The sequence below is a fragment of the Orycteropus afer genome, unplaced genomic scaffold (assembly GCF_000298275.1).
Source record: "Orycteropus afer afer isolate SDZICR_OR568_19922 unplaced genomic scaffold, OryAfe1.0 scaffold00184, whole genome shotgun sequence".
In the NCBI taxonomy this organism is placed as follows: Eukaryota; Metazoa; Chordata; class Mammalia; order Tubulidentata; family Orycteropodidae; genus Orycteropus; species Orycteropus afer.
In genome coordinates this window covers 4,429,895-4,442,253 of record NW_006921771.1, presented here as the reverse complement: position 1 = coordinate 4,442,253, position 12,359 = coordinate 4,429,895, and the positions used below count along the sequence as shown (strand labels likewise).

Sequence of the window (12,359 nt, the reverse complement as noted above, 5' to 3'; positions counted from 1 at the left end):
AAAAAAAAAAAAAAAAAAGACTTAGAATTCTAGAGTTAGAAAGCCAAGACTGACAAACTTGATTCTGAGAAAAGTTTACCTTGTAGGAAATAAAAATAATGAACAGTAGCAGTGCAACTTAAAATGGCTTATATGGAAGTGCTAGGATAAATTCGTTTTTCCCCCATGTACATAAGCATTTGATCCACCATTATTTATGGAAAAGACTCTCCCCCTTTGCACCCTGTGAAGTCTTTGTCATAAATTATGTTTGTGTGGTTGAGTTTCTGGACCCCATTTTATTCCATTGTTCTATTTACTTTCACACACCCTTAATTATTGAAACTTAATAAGTCTTCATATTTGATAGTGTGCATCTTTCACCTTTGGTCTTCAAGATTGTTTTTACTATTATGCCATTTTGTATTTCCAAATAAATTTTAGAATCAGCCAGTCAATTTTCGCTAAATAACTTACTGGAATTTCTAGGATACATTAAGCCTATACATCAATTTGGAAAACAATGACAACTGCACAATATTGATTCAATCTGCTAACATGATATCGCTTCATTTAATTAAGTTTCAATGTTATTTCAATAATATTTATGGTTTTCTTTGTGGAGTTCTTGCACCTATTTCATTTATGAATACACTTACCTCATTTAAAAAATAATAATAATAAAAACTGCCGTCAAATCAAATTCAACTCATAATGGCCCCTCCTTGGGTTTCCAAGGCGGTATCTCTGTGGATATAGCTTGCCCAGTCTTCCTTTCGAGAAGTGGCTGGTGGGTTTTAACCACCAGGCTTTTGGTTAGCAGTCAAATGCTACGCTAACCTCATACCACACACAAAAAGTTAATTCCCGATGGATTGTAGACATAATTATAAAATAGAAAACAATAAAGTTTAAAAAATCACAGAATTTTCTTGATATTGGGGTATGCAAAGATTTCTCAAACAGGACACACTATTGGATTTAAATAATATTAAAAGTAAGAACTCTTTATATTTTTAAAAAATAAGAGAATGTTAAGACAATCTGTAAAGAGAGAGAGGATATTTGCAAAATAAATATGTCCAATAAAGGATTAATATTCTGAATATATAAAAAAAAACTCTTAAAAATCAGTAAGAACATTTTATTTTTAAATAGGCAAAAGATGTAAACAGGCACTTCACAAAAGATATTAAAATGTCCAATACACATAAGAAAAAGTGCCACATATAATTGTTGCAGCTTAGTGTAAACTAAAACCAAAATGAAATACCAGATGCATGACTACTATAATACAGAAATTGAAAAAAAAAAAAAAAAGAAAGAAAGTAACAGTACCAATTGTAGGCTGCAAGATGCAACAACTGGAACTCTCTCCTATATTAAAGTAAAAGCATAAATGGATATAACCAGTTTGGAAAATTGTAGCATCCACTAAAGCTGAGCATATGCATGTCCTATAACCAAGCAATTAGACTTCTGGCTCTATACCAACCAGCCATAACAGTCCAAAACCAAAACAACCCAAAGGCCCATCAACAGTAGCTAAATTAAAATTCATGTATATTCCCACAACATAATGTTATTCAACAATGAAATTGAATAAACTTTTGCTCCCTGGAGCATCATAGATTAATCTCAGAAAAATAGTGTTGAGGAAATGAAACCAACATAAACAAATACATACTCTTTGATTTCATGAATATCAAGCTCAAAATCAGACAAAGCTAAACTGGTGACAGAAATCAGGGTAGTGATTATCTTTGGAGGGACAATGACTGAATGAAAACATCAAGGAAGATTCAGGGGTGCACTGAATAGTTAATTTGTTGATCTGAATGTTGGTTACACAGATGTTTTCCCTTTTAAGTGTTCTTAGAATGGATATTTGCACACTTTTTTATGTGTATTCTATACTTCAAAAATTTACTTTAAAAAGCTTAATCTATGACTTGAGAATAATGGTAACATACAATTCAACTCACTGTCGTTTCAGTGAGTTGATTCCAACTCATAGCAACTCCCATTGGGTTTCTGTGGTAGTTAAGGTTATGTGTCAACTTGGCTGGGCCTGGTGTTGAGTGGCTGGGCAGCTGGATGTGGTTATTCCCCATGGTGAGACTGGTAATCAACTCCATGGTGCAATCTACTGGAGCAACTAAGTGGCTGCTTTAGGGATATGGTCTGTTTCCAGTATATAAACAGAAACTTGGGGAATGGTCTGAAGCTTTATCGCACACTTGAGCCCTACATGTAGCTGAGTCTTCATTTAACAACCTACCATGTTTCCTAGTGATCTTGGGACTGTCTCTGGACTTGAATTAATGGCTTGTTGTGTTGCTTGGTGATATTGGGATGTGCCTTTCTACTTGTCAATCTTGGGTTTGCCAGCCTCTGCTGTCATCAGCTGCCTGAGTGAAGAGACACTTCTAGCTCCAGTGGACTGGGAGCAAGAGGCAGAGCTGAAGCCCAAAGTCAAGGGGCTTTCACCCAGCCCCTAGAGCTTGGCACTTTGACTTCAGACTTTTAGCCTCCAAAACTGTAAGAGAGTAGGTCCCTGTTGTTAAAGCTATGCACATGTGTTATTTTCTATTAGAGCGGCAAGAAATAACCAAAACACTTTCCAAGCCTGTAAATCTTTACAGAAGCAGCCTGCCTCACCTTTTTCCCACAGAGTGGCTGGTGGGTTTGAGCCATTGACCTTTTGGTTAGCAGCCAAATGCCTTAACTACTACACCACCAGAGATCCTTAATGATAACATAAGGATATAGAAAATAAATGCTGTCAGAGGGGAGAAGTTGATTTCTTTGGAAGAACAACAAAAATAACAACAACAAAAAAAAAATCAGAAAATTAAGAATAAGAAATAGCACAAAGTGAGAATTATTTCAAACATTCTATGAACAGCAGTTTGGTTCATCTCCTTTCTTAAATATTGTGGTCTTAGTTAATCGTGGCCAGAAAAAGAGAGCTGCTTGATTTTCAACCAACGATCAAGTCTCTTTCTATTGAAGAAGCACTTTATCATATTTCATGGCTAGATAAAGACCGAGATCATATAGACTTCATTCAGGTAACATTTTTATTTCCCACTAATACTAACTTCAATATACCCACAAATGATCTTTTTAAAAGTAAAGGTTCAACATGATACTGTCCAGTTTAAAATTCTTTAAGTATTTCTTATTGCCTGTAGGATAAAATCAGAATCCCTTCGAATAATGTGCAAAGTCTTTCCACATTCTGCCTCCTGCCTACCTCTTGACTTTTACCTTCTGTGTCCCATTCATCACATACCCCTTATACTGTAGCTATACTTTGCATTGTTTCTTAATTCTATTCCTTTGTGGATACAATTTACTTTTCTTGAAATGACCTATATTTCCACTTGTTTTCAAACTTCCCTGCTTATTGCTCCTATGGAAACATCCTCACCATGCTGAAGAAGTGTTTATTGATACCTTTTCATTCATTCAGACATCCAGGATTTGTTGTAGATCAGACCACTGTGATTTCATAGGATTTTCAATGTCTGATCTTCGGAAGAAGATTCCTAGGCCTTTCCTTCTAGTCTATCTTAGTCTAGAAGCTCCACTAAAACCTGTTCAGCACCATAGCAACATCCAAGCCCCCAGTGATAGATGGGTGGTGATTGTGCATGAAGTACACATCTTGGTTAGGAACTGAACCCAAGGCCTCCAGCCTGGAGGGCTAAGTTGCCAACACAGTACCAACAGTTACTTGGTTGCTAACTGAAAGTTTGAGTCCATCCAGAGGCACCTTGGAAGAAAAGGCCTGAAGATCTGATTCCGAAAAATTCAGCCACTGAAAACCCTATGGAGCAGAGTTCTACTCTGACACACAGTGGGTTGCCATGAGCTGGAATTGACTTGAGGGCAAAGGTTCTTATTTCTGGATTATTTCTTTTTGAACCCATGTATAAATACTCCATCTGAAATTCCACCCATCTGTAAATGACCACCTTCCTCTCTTTGCTTTCGTAATTCCAATTTTCTCTTTAAATTTTGCTACTAATATATCTCAGAAGATCTTGCTGAATGATAATTTACTTTAAAAATGTAAGAAAAATATTTAAAGTGAACATCAGCATCCCCGAATATTGCTAAAATATTATTTACAGCTTACATATTTGGTGGATTTTTTTTTTTCTAGAACAGAGTCACATTTATAACATATGATTGTGGAAATGATATATTTGAACAGGGTGAAGAGCCCAAAGGCATCTATATAATTATTTCCGGAGTGGTAAAGGTAAGGAAGATTTATTTACAAATATACTTCTGAACATCAGTTTAAAATTGTATAAACTTGAAAATTAATAGCTTTATTCAGTTAGGACAGTAACTATATTTCAAATTGCACTTATCCACATTTTTAGTTATACTTTCTCATAATAATAGACTACCAAAGGATTTTTCTTTCAAGATTGAGAAATCAATATGAATCATTGCATAATTTCTATTTATCTGCACTGGAGGTTTAACGATTCTAAGTGGGTAGAGTTTGGCTAAGTAAGAAGAATTGGGAAGATCAGGGTATTAAAGAGTGCTTTGTTTGTTTTGTTTCTAAGTAATTGCTAATTTAATAAATTTACTTACAAAGGTAGAAGTAATATTTTCAAACAGTGTGTATATATTAGAAATTTTAAAACCAAAAGGAAATAAACTAGATAATTTTAGTAAGACAAGTCAACTGATGTATGTATTTTTCTTTCTTTTTTCTTGAACAGTTTCAAAGTTCAAAGCCAGGTTCAGGTAATGACCAAATACTCAGTGACTCAGAGAAGAAAGATTTTCAAACAACCTACCCAGACTATGTGTTCACTGGGGAAATAATAGGAGAGTTAAACTGCTTAACAAATGAACCCATGCAATATTCTGCCACCTGCAAAACTGTAGTGGAGGTCAGAAAATATCACCCTATATTTTACTATCATTTCTTGTTAAATATCCAGCATCAGATTTATGGTTGCTTCTGCACTTAGTACATATTTATAGTCCAATGAGAATTGACTTTTTAAAAAATAGAAATAATAAAAATGAAGATTTGTTATAGAATTATACTTGTTATAGAATTATACCAGCAAAGATAAAATAGCTTTTGCAAATTAACTTACTATATTGGTTATATGACTTCTTTTTTTAATGGGGAAATTAGATTGGCTATGTAATGTATGAAAACATAATTTATAAGGTATGGAAGAAGGAAAAAGTCAGAGACCTGTTGTTGTTGGTAGGTGTCATAGGGCTGGCTCCTACTCATAACGACTCTGTGTACAACAGAATGAAACACTGTCTGGTCGTGTGCCAGCCTCACGATTCTTGCTATGCCTGAGCCCACCATTGCAGCTACTGTGTCCATCCACCTTGTTGAGGGCCTTCCCCTCTTTTGTTGACCCTCCACTTTGTTGTTGTTGTTGTTGTTATGTGCTGTCAAGTCAGCCCCGATTCACAGCAACCACTACAGAATAGAATTGCCCAACCTTCCTTCCAAGGAGTGGCTGGTGGGTTTGAACCGCCAGCCTCTGGTTAGCAGTCAAATGTCTTAGGCACTATGCTACCAGAGAGACCCTCCACTTTAGCAAACATGATATCCTTTAGGGAATGGCCCCTTCTGACACCATGACCAAAATAGGTGAGACAAAGTCTGGCCATTCTTGCTTCCAAGGAACATTCCAGCTGCACTTCTTCCAAGACAGATTTGTTAGTTCTTTTACCAATCCATGGTACTTTCAGTATTCTTTGCTAACAACACAACTCAAAAGCATCAACAATATCATTAATATCACATGCAAGTAAAATCTTGCTGAAGATAATTGAAAAATGGTTGCAGCAGCATATTGACAGAGAAGTTAAAGAAATGCAAATTGAATTCAGAAGAGGATGTGGAACAAGGGAGATCATTGGTGATGTCAGATGGATCTTGGCAGAAAGCAAAGAATACCAGAAAGATGTTTACTTGTGTTTGACTGACTATGCAAAAGCATCTGATTGTATGGATCATAACAAATTATGGATAACATTGAGAAGAATGTGAATTCCAGAACATCTGATTTTGCTTATCAGGAACCTGAGGAAGCTGTCATCCGAACAGAATAAGGGAATACTGCATAATTTAAAATCAGGAAGGTCATGTGTCAGGGTTGTATCCTTTTACCATACTTATTCAATTTGTATGATGAGTAAATAATCCAAGCAGCTGGACCATATGAAGAAGAAAGTGACATGAGGACTGGAGGAAGACTCATTAAAACCTGTGATATGCAAATGACATAACTTTGCTTGCTGAAAGTGAGGATGACTTGAAGCACTTACTGATAAAGATTAATGACTTCAGTCTGCAGTATGGATTACATCTCAACATAAAGAAAATGAAAATCCTCACAACAAGACTGATAAGCAGCATCACAGTAAATGGAGAAAAGATTGAAGATGTTAAAAATTTCATATTACCTGGTTCCACAATCCACATCAATGGAAACAGCAGTCAAGACATCAGTTTATGTATTGCACTGGGCAAATCTGCTGCGAAAGACCTCTTTAAAGTGCTGAAGAGCAAATATGTCTCCTTGAACACTAAGGTGCACCTAACCCAAGCCCTGGTATTTTCAATCACCTCATATGCATGTGAGAGCTGGACAATGAACAATGAAGACTGAAGAAGAGTTAATGCTCCTGGTCTTGTTTTGACTGAAGATATTGAGCTTCTCCATCACCTCTTTCTGTGAGTGTAGTTGATCTGATTCCTGTGTACTCCATCTGGCAAAACCATGTGTATAGACATCATTTGTGTTATTAAAATGAGGTATTTGCATATTTTCCAGTGATTATTCTTTGTTTCCAACTTTTGCATTCCAGTCACCAGTGATAATCAGTACGTCTTAATTGCATGTTTGGTCAATTTCAGACTGCAGAAGTTGGTAAGAATCTTTAATTTCCTCATCTTTGGCTTTGGTGGTTGGTGCATAAATTTGAATAATAGTAGCATTAACTGGTCTCCCTTGTAAGTGTATGGATATTATCTTATCACTGACAGCTTTGTACTTCAGGAGATGTCTTGAAACATTGTTTGTGATGATGATAGCCACACTATTCCTCTTCAATTTGTCATTCCTGGCATAGTAGATCACATAGCTGTCTGATTAAAAATGGCCAAAATCAGTCCATTTCAGCTCACTGATGCCCAGGATGTTGATCTTGATGCATTCCATTTCATTTTTGACAACTACCAATTTTCCTAGATTCACTTTATATATCCCATGACCCAATTATTGATGGATGTTTGCAGCTGTTTCTTCCCATTTTGAGTCATGTCACATCAGCAAACGGAGGTACCAAATGCTTTACTCCATCCACATCATTAAGTTCAGCTCTCCTCTGAGGAGGCAGCTCTTCTCCAGTCAAATTCTGAATGCCTTCCTACCTGCAGGGCTCATATTCTGGGACTATATCAGACAATGTTTCAGGGTTATTCAGAAAGTTTTCCAGTAATATATCAGACAGTGTTTCACTGTTATTCATAAGGTGTTCACTGACCAATTCTTTGAGAAGTGGATGGTCTCTTCCTTCTTCCAAGTCTGTCTTAGTCTGGAAGCTCCACTGAAACCTGTCCACCATGGGTGACCCTGCTGGTATTTGAAATACCAGTGGCATGGCCTCCAGCCTCACAGCAACACACAAGACACTATAGTATGACAAACTGACAGATGAGTGGTGGAGTCAGAGACTTAGGAATAATTAATGAAAAATTGATTAAAATAGATGGATCTGCCCAACTTGATTGAGGATGAAATCCTTAGAGTACCAGGGATTCCCACTAGCCTAATTTAAACATCAAAAAGCATAATGAATGCAAATAATTGAAGCTCATCATATTCATAAGTTGATGATGATATCCATTTTTTAACTTCCATGGAGGTTACTAGGCTATAAACTTATTACTCTAAAAGCAGATTTTTTAATAAATGGAGATACTTAAACATTTTTTCTTGCCTTTTCTCTTTGAACTTTTTCAAGGTAACAAAAAAAAAAAAAAAGATGAGGGTAAGTTCTCTCTACAGAATTTCAGCTAATAAATGCAGAATAAGAGAATTAGAAAATTTTTGGTTTACCATTGCTAATTAAATAATGTATTGAAGCCATAATAATTAATTGATGCTAAAACTACTAACTGGAATGTTAATGGTAAAATTTATAATGAAGAGAACAGGCTGATACCACCCATCAATCTTAGCATCACTAAAAGTGTGACAGCCAGGCACCATGTGCCACATGATGTGGTGTGTTAGGCTGGGTTCTCTAGAGAAACAAAACCAGTAAAACTTATATAGAAAGAGAAATTTAACTTAGGAAAATGGCACCCATAGTTATAGAAGCTGACAACTCCAAGTTCCTGGATCAAATATCAAACTGGAGTCTTTTCCTGACTCACACAATTGCAGGGACTGATGAGCCCAAAGTTGGCAGGCAGTGTACCAGCTGTTGAGTTGGTGGATGAGAAATCCAAGATCATCAGGAAGAATGGTGATTGTTTGCTCACAGACAGTTGTAAGCAGCACAACAGGATCCAGATCCACAGAAGGTTCTTTCTTTTTCCCAAGATGTATATATATATATATATTAGGAGCTCTGGTAGCATAGTGCCTAAGGCACTTGACTGCTAACCAGAAGGCTGGTGGTTCAAACCCACCAGCCACTCCTTGGAAGGAAGGTTGGGCATTCCTACTTCCGTAGTGATACTGCCTCGGAAACCCAAGGAGGGGTCGCTATGAGTCGGGGCTGACTCGATGGCAAATAACAACAACAACATATATATATATTGGAAGCACACCACACCCCTAGGGAAACACTGTTTCAATGGATTGGCTGCTCAAAACATATACATCTGATCTTATCATGGGCATAACCACATCAGCACTCAGAATCCTGGTCCAGCCAAGTTGACACACAACCCCAACTATCACAATCCACCCCTTGTCAACTTGGCAGTTGTGTGCATCTCCTTAGTATAATCTCTGAATAAGAACAGTTATAAAATTATATTTGCACCTAACATGATACACTAACACACATACAACTAAACATGCATTAACACTATTTACATTTTCTAGTTCATAACTGAAGAAAATAAAAATATTTGATGCACACACACAATGAAGAAATGTAACAATCACAGTCCTCATTTCTGCAATTGGTTACATGGTTGTAGCTGATATTCAAAACTACCTCCTTCCACCACCCATTCCGTATTTCCCTTGCCCTCAGCAAGCCCCTCAGCTGGTCATAGTTCTTTACCTGGTGGGGTGACCCAAATCTTCATTCCTGAAGGGTCTGGGCCATTAGTAGTCATATCAGAATTGGGTAGCTGTAGTTTTCCATTGACTTTAATCACAGGCCATGGTAGTACTAAGAGACATCCTAAAGAATCTCCTGTATTTCAGACATATTCTCTAAGTTTCTGTCTGTACATGTTAGTAAAATCAAGTAGATCTCTTTGGTCATAGTGTATCACTTCTTTGGTCACACTTTGTATTTCACCTTTTAGGGCTCACTTGGACTTAAGTTTGGTTATAGGTCTATCAGCATCAATGGGTTGTTGGGCCAGTTCCTGAGAACATTCATCAATGTCTTACATGGCATCTACCATGCCATGTAAGGTGGAAGGGATGATGGTTTTACATTAATCTCTTCAGATGTGAGAGATGACGTTGTTGGCAGGAGGGATACAACAGAATTTACAGGCTCCATGTCCTCATTTTCCTGACTGTCTGCCCATATGTCTCCATCCCAGGTTTCAGGATCCCATTTTTTCCAAATCAGTGCCCTCTCCTTAACTTCAGACTCCATTCTGGGTTGGCAATTCAATTGGCATTGTAATTCAGCCACCCTTACAATAAGACTCTGGGTTTGGTTTTTGCAATAACAGCTCTGTTACTAGAAGAAATAAGGTTTTCTTTCAGGGTGCAGCTGGAAACACTGAGATTATTATTGAGGTGTGCCTTAGCAGCCCTGAACTCATCTTGCTCTTTCACCACTTTGTGTAGCAAAAGGAGGACCAGCCAATCAGGTTCCTTATACTCCTTATGCTGACAAAATTGCAGAAAAATATCAAACATACTGTCACCCAGAGCCTCACTTCTCAAACATCCTTGATCTATTAGTGGTGATATTTTGCATATTAATGTTGCCACCTCACACCACAGATTAGCAAGGCTCTCTTTAATAATGGAGGCAGAGTCACCAGTGCCTTTACAATTAATCAAATTGGAGAACCAAAGGAGAATTGGTGAGAACCAATTTACAAAACTTATCCTTATAATTTTGTCTCTCTAGACCCAACTCCTGGTACCAAATGTGTTAGGCTGGGTTCTCTAGAGAAGCAAAACCAGTAAAGCTTATATATGGAGAGAGAAATTTATCTTAGGAAAATGGCTCTCACAGTTATAGAGACTGAAAAGGGCAAGTTCCTGAATCAAACATCAAACTGAAGCCTTTTTCTGACTCATGCAGCTGCAGGGGCCAATGAGGTCAAGTTTGGCAGGCAGTATACTGGCTGTTGACTTGGTGGATGAGGAATCCAAGATCACAGGCAAAATAGTGATTGTTTCCTCATGGACAGTTGTAGGCAGCACAAGATCCAGATGCACACCAGGTTCTCTCTTTTTCCCACGATGTCCATATATGTATTGAAAGCAGGCCACACCCTTAGGGAAACTCCCTTTCAATGGATTGGCTGCTAAAGCATATACATCTGATCTCATCATGGGAATAACCACATCACCACTGCTTAAACCACTTAGAATTGTAGTCCAGCCAAGTTGACACACAACCCCAACTATTACATGTAGAATCACCAGCACCACCTATGAAATGTTCTTGAAAAAGAAAAGAGAAAACATGAAGCTCTGCAAGCCTCTAGATCTAACAGTTTATGGGGAACACAGAAAGGAGAAAAACAAATTAATTGAAGTTGAGGGAAATAATTAGCTAAATCTAGACTGTATGACATTCTATGGTACATATGACAAATGACTTGGTTTCCAAAAAAATCAATGGTATAAAAGTAGGAGGAATAAGGAGGCAAGATAAACTGTTAAAAAGGGGACTTAAGAGATGTACTAACTAAAATCAACTTTCCAATATGAGCAAAACAACTGTAAAGAGATCTTTTTTGAGACAATTAGACAAATTTCAACATGAGTAGACTATTAGATGATACAAAAATGATACTATTTTTATTTTTATTAAATATGGTAATTGCATAATGGTTATATTTTGAAAACATCTTTATCAATTAGAGATGCTTATGGAAATATTTACAAGCAAACATATGATATCTAGAATTCTAATAAAAATAGCCTTCTGCATCTGGTTATGATGAAGGTGCTAGTAGCAGACTAACACACACACCATAAACAATCATAAAATTTGACAAAATATATGAGACAAATGTTTTCAGTCACTGGAAAATAGCAAGTATAAGTCTGAAATCCTTGAAAGAAAAGAAGCTCACAAAGTAAGCTCCATATCCAGCCTGACTCTGCTTAGGCCAATTTCCCAACTATGATTCAGGAAGCAAGCATCTAAACAACTTATGGTAATCCTGCGAGCTGAGAAGGAGAAAACTGTATGTTGGGACAGCAGAGGAAGCTGGAATCTACAAAGCAGATTCTAGGAGAAGGAGTTGCACAGAAGGAGATTCTAGGAATCTGTTTGCTGATTCTCTCTACAAGTCCTTCACTAAGGGCTGGGCTACTCAGGATGGGACAAATCTAGACTAAGCAGATTGTTAAGAATGGAATGGGAATATTAGAGGTCAAGAATTGCCAGGCATTCAGGACTTCAAAGGTTCAATCCTGCCAGAAAGAAGAGAACTTTTAACACCTAAACTGACAGACCTGAAAGAATAAGCTGTAGGAATAAGGACCATGACCTAGAGTAAGGCCTGCTCCAGATCCACCCACCCTAACAAAACCTAACAATAAGCCCTGACAGGATCAAGATCCACAATGGAGACAGAGTTTGGAGGTTTAGTATCACCAAGTTACACAGGCTTGGAAAATATCTATGATCTTCCACTGATTTACCTAACCAAACCATAAAACCCAGCCTGCACAAACACAAAGTAATTGGACAGTAAATGAAATGCCCACTATTGAAAAAAAAAAAAAAATTCAACATTTTTTAGATGAAGATAACAGAATCTGAAATCTCCACAATGTATCATCAACAATGTTGTTGTTGTTGTTGTTATGTGCTATCAAGTTGGACTCGACTCATAGCGACCCCTCCTTGGGTTTCCAAGACAGTATCACTGTGGAAGTAGATCGCCCAACCTTCCTTCTGAGGAGTGGTTGGTG

At 37.2% G+C, this 12,359-nt stretch overlaps 1 protein-coding gene across 1 annotated transcript in view; it reads left to right on the top strand.

Moving 5' to 3' along the window:
- The window catches only part of SLC9C1 (solute carrier family 9 member C1), a 173,010-nt gene that overhangs the window by 149,976 nt on the left and 10,675 nt on the right, over nucleotides 1-12,359 (top strand). Inside the window, exons 20-22 of the mRNA XM_007947443.1 lie at nucleotides 2,928-3,053; nucleotides 4,154-4,252; nucleotides 4,731-4,904. Of these exons, the coding sequence (XP_007945634.1) occupies nucleotides 2,928-3,053; nucleotides 4,154-4,252; nucleotides 4,731-4,904 (399 nt within the window). The remainder of the gene's footprint in view (nucleotides 1-2,927; nucleotides 3,054-4,153; nucleotides 4,253-4,730; nucleotides 4,905-12,359) is intronic.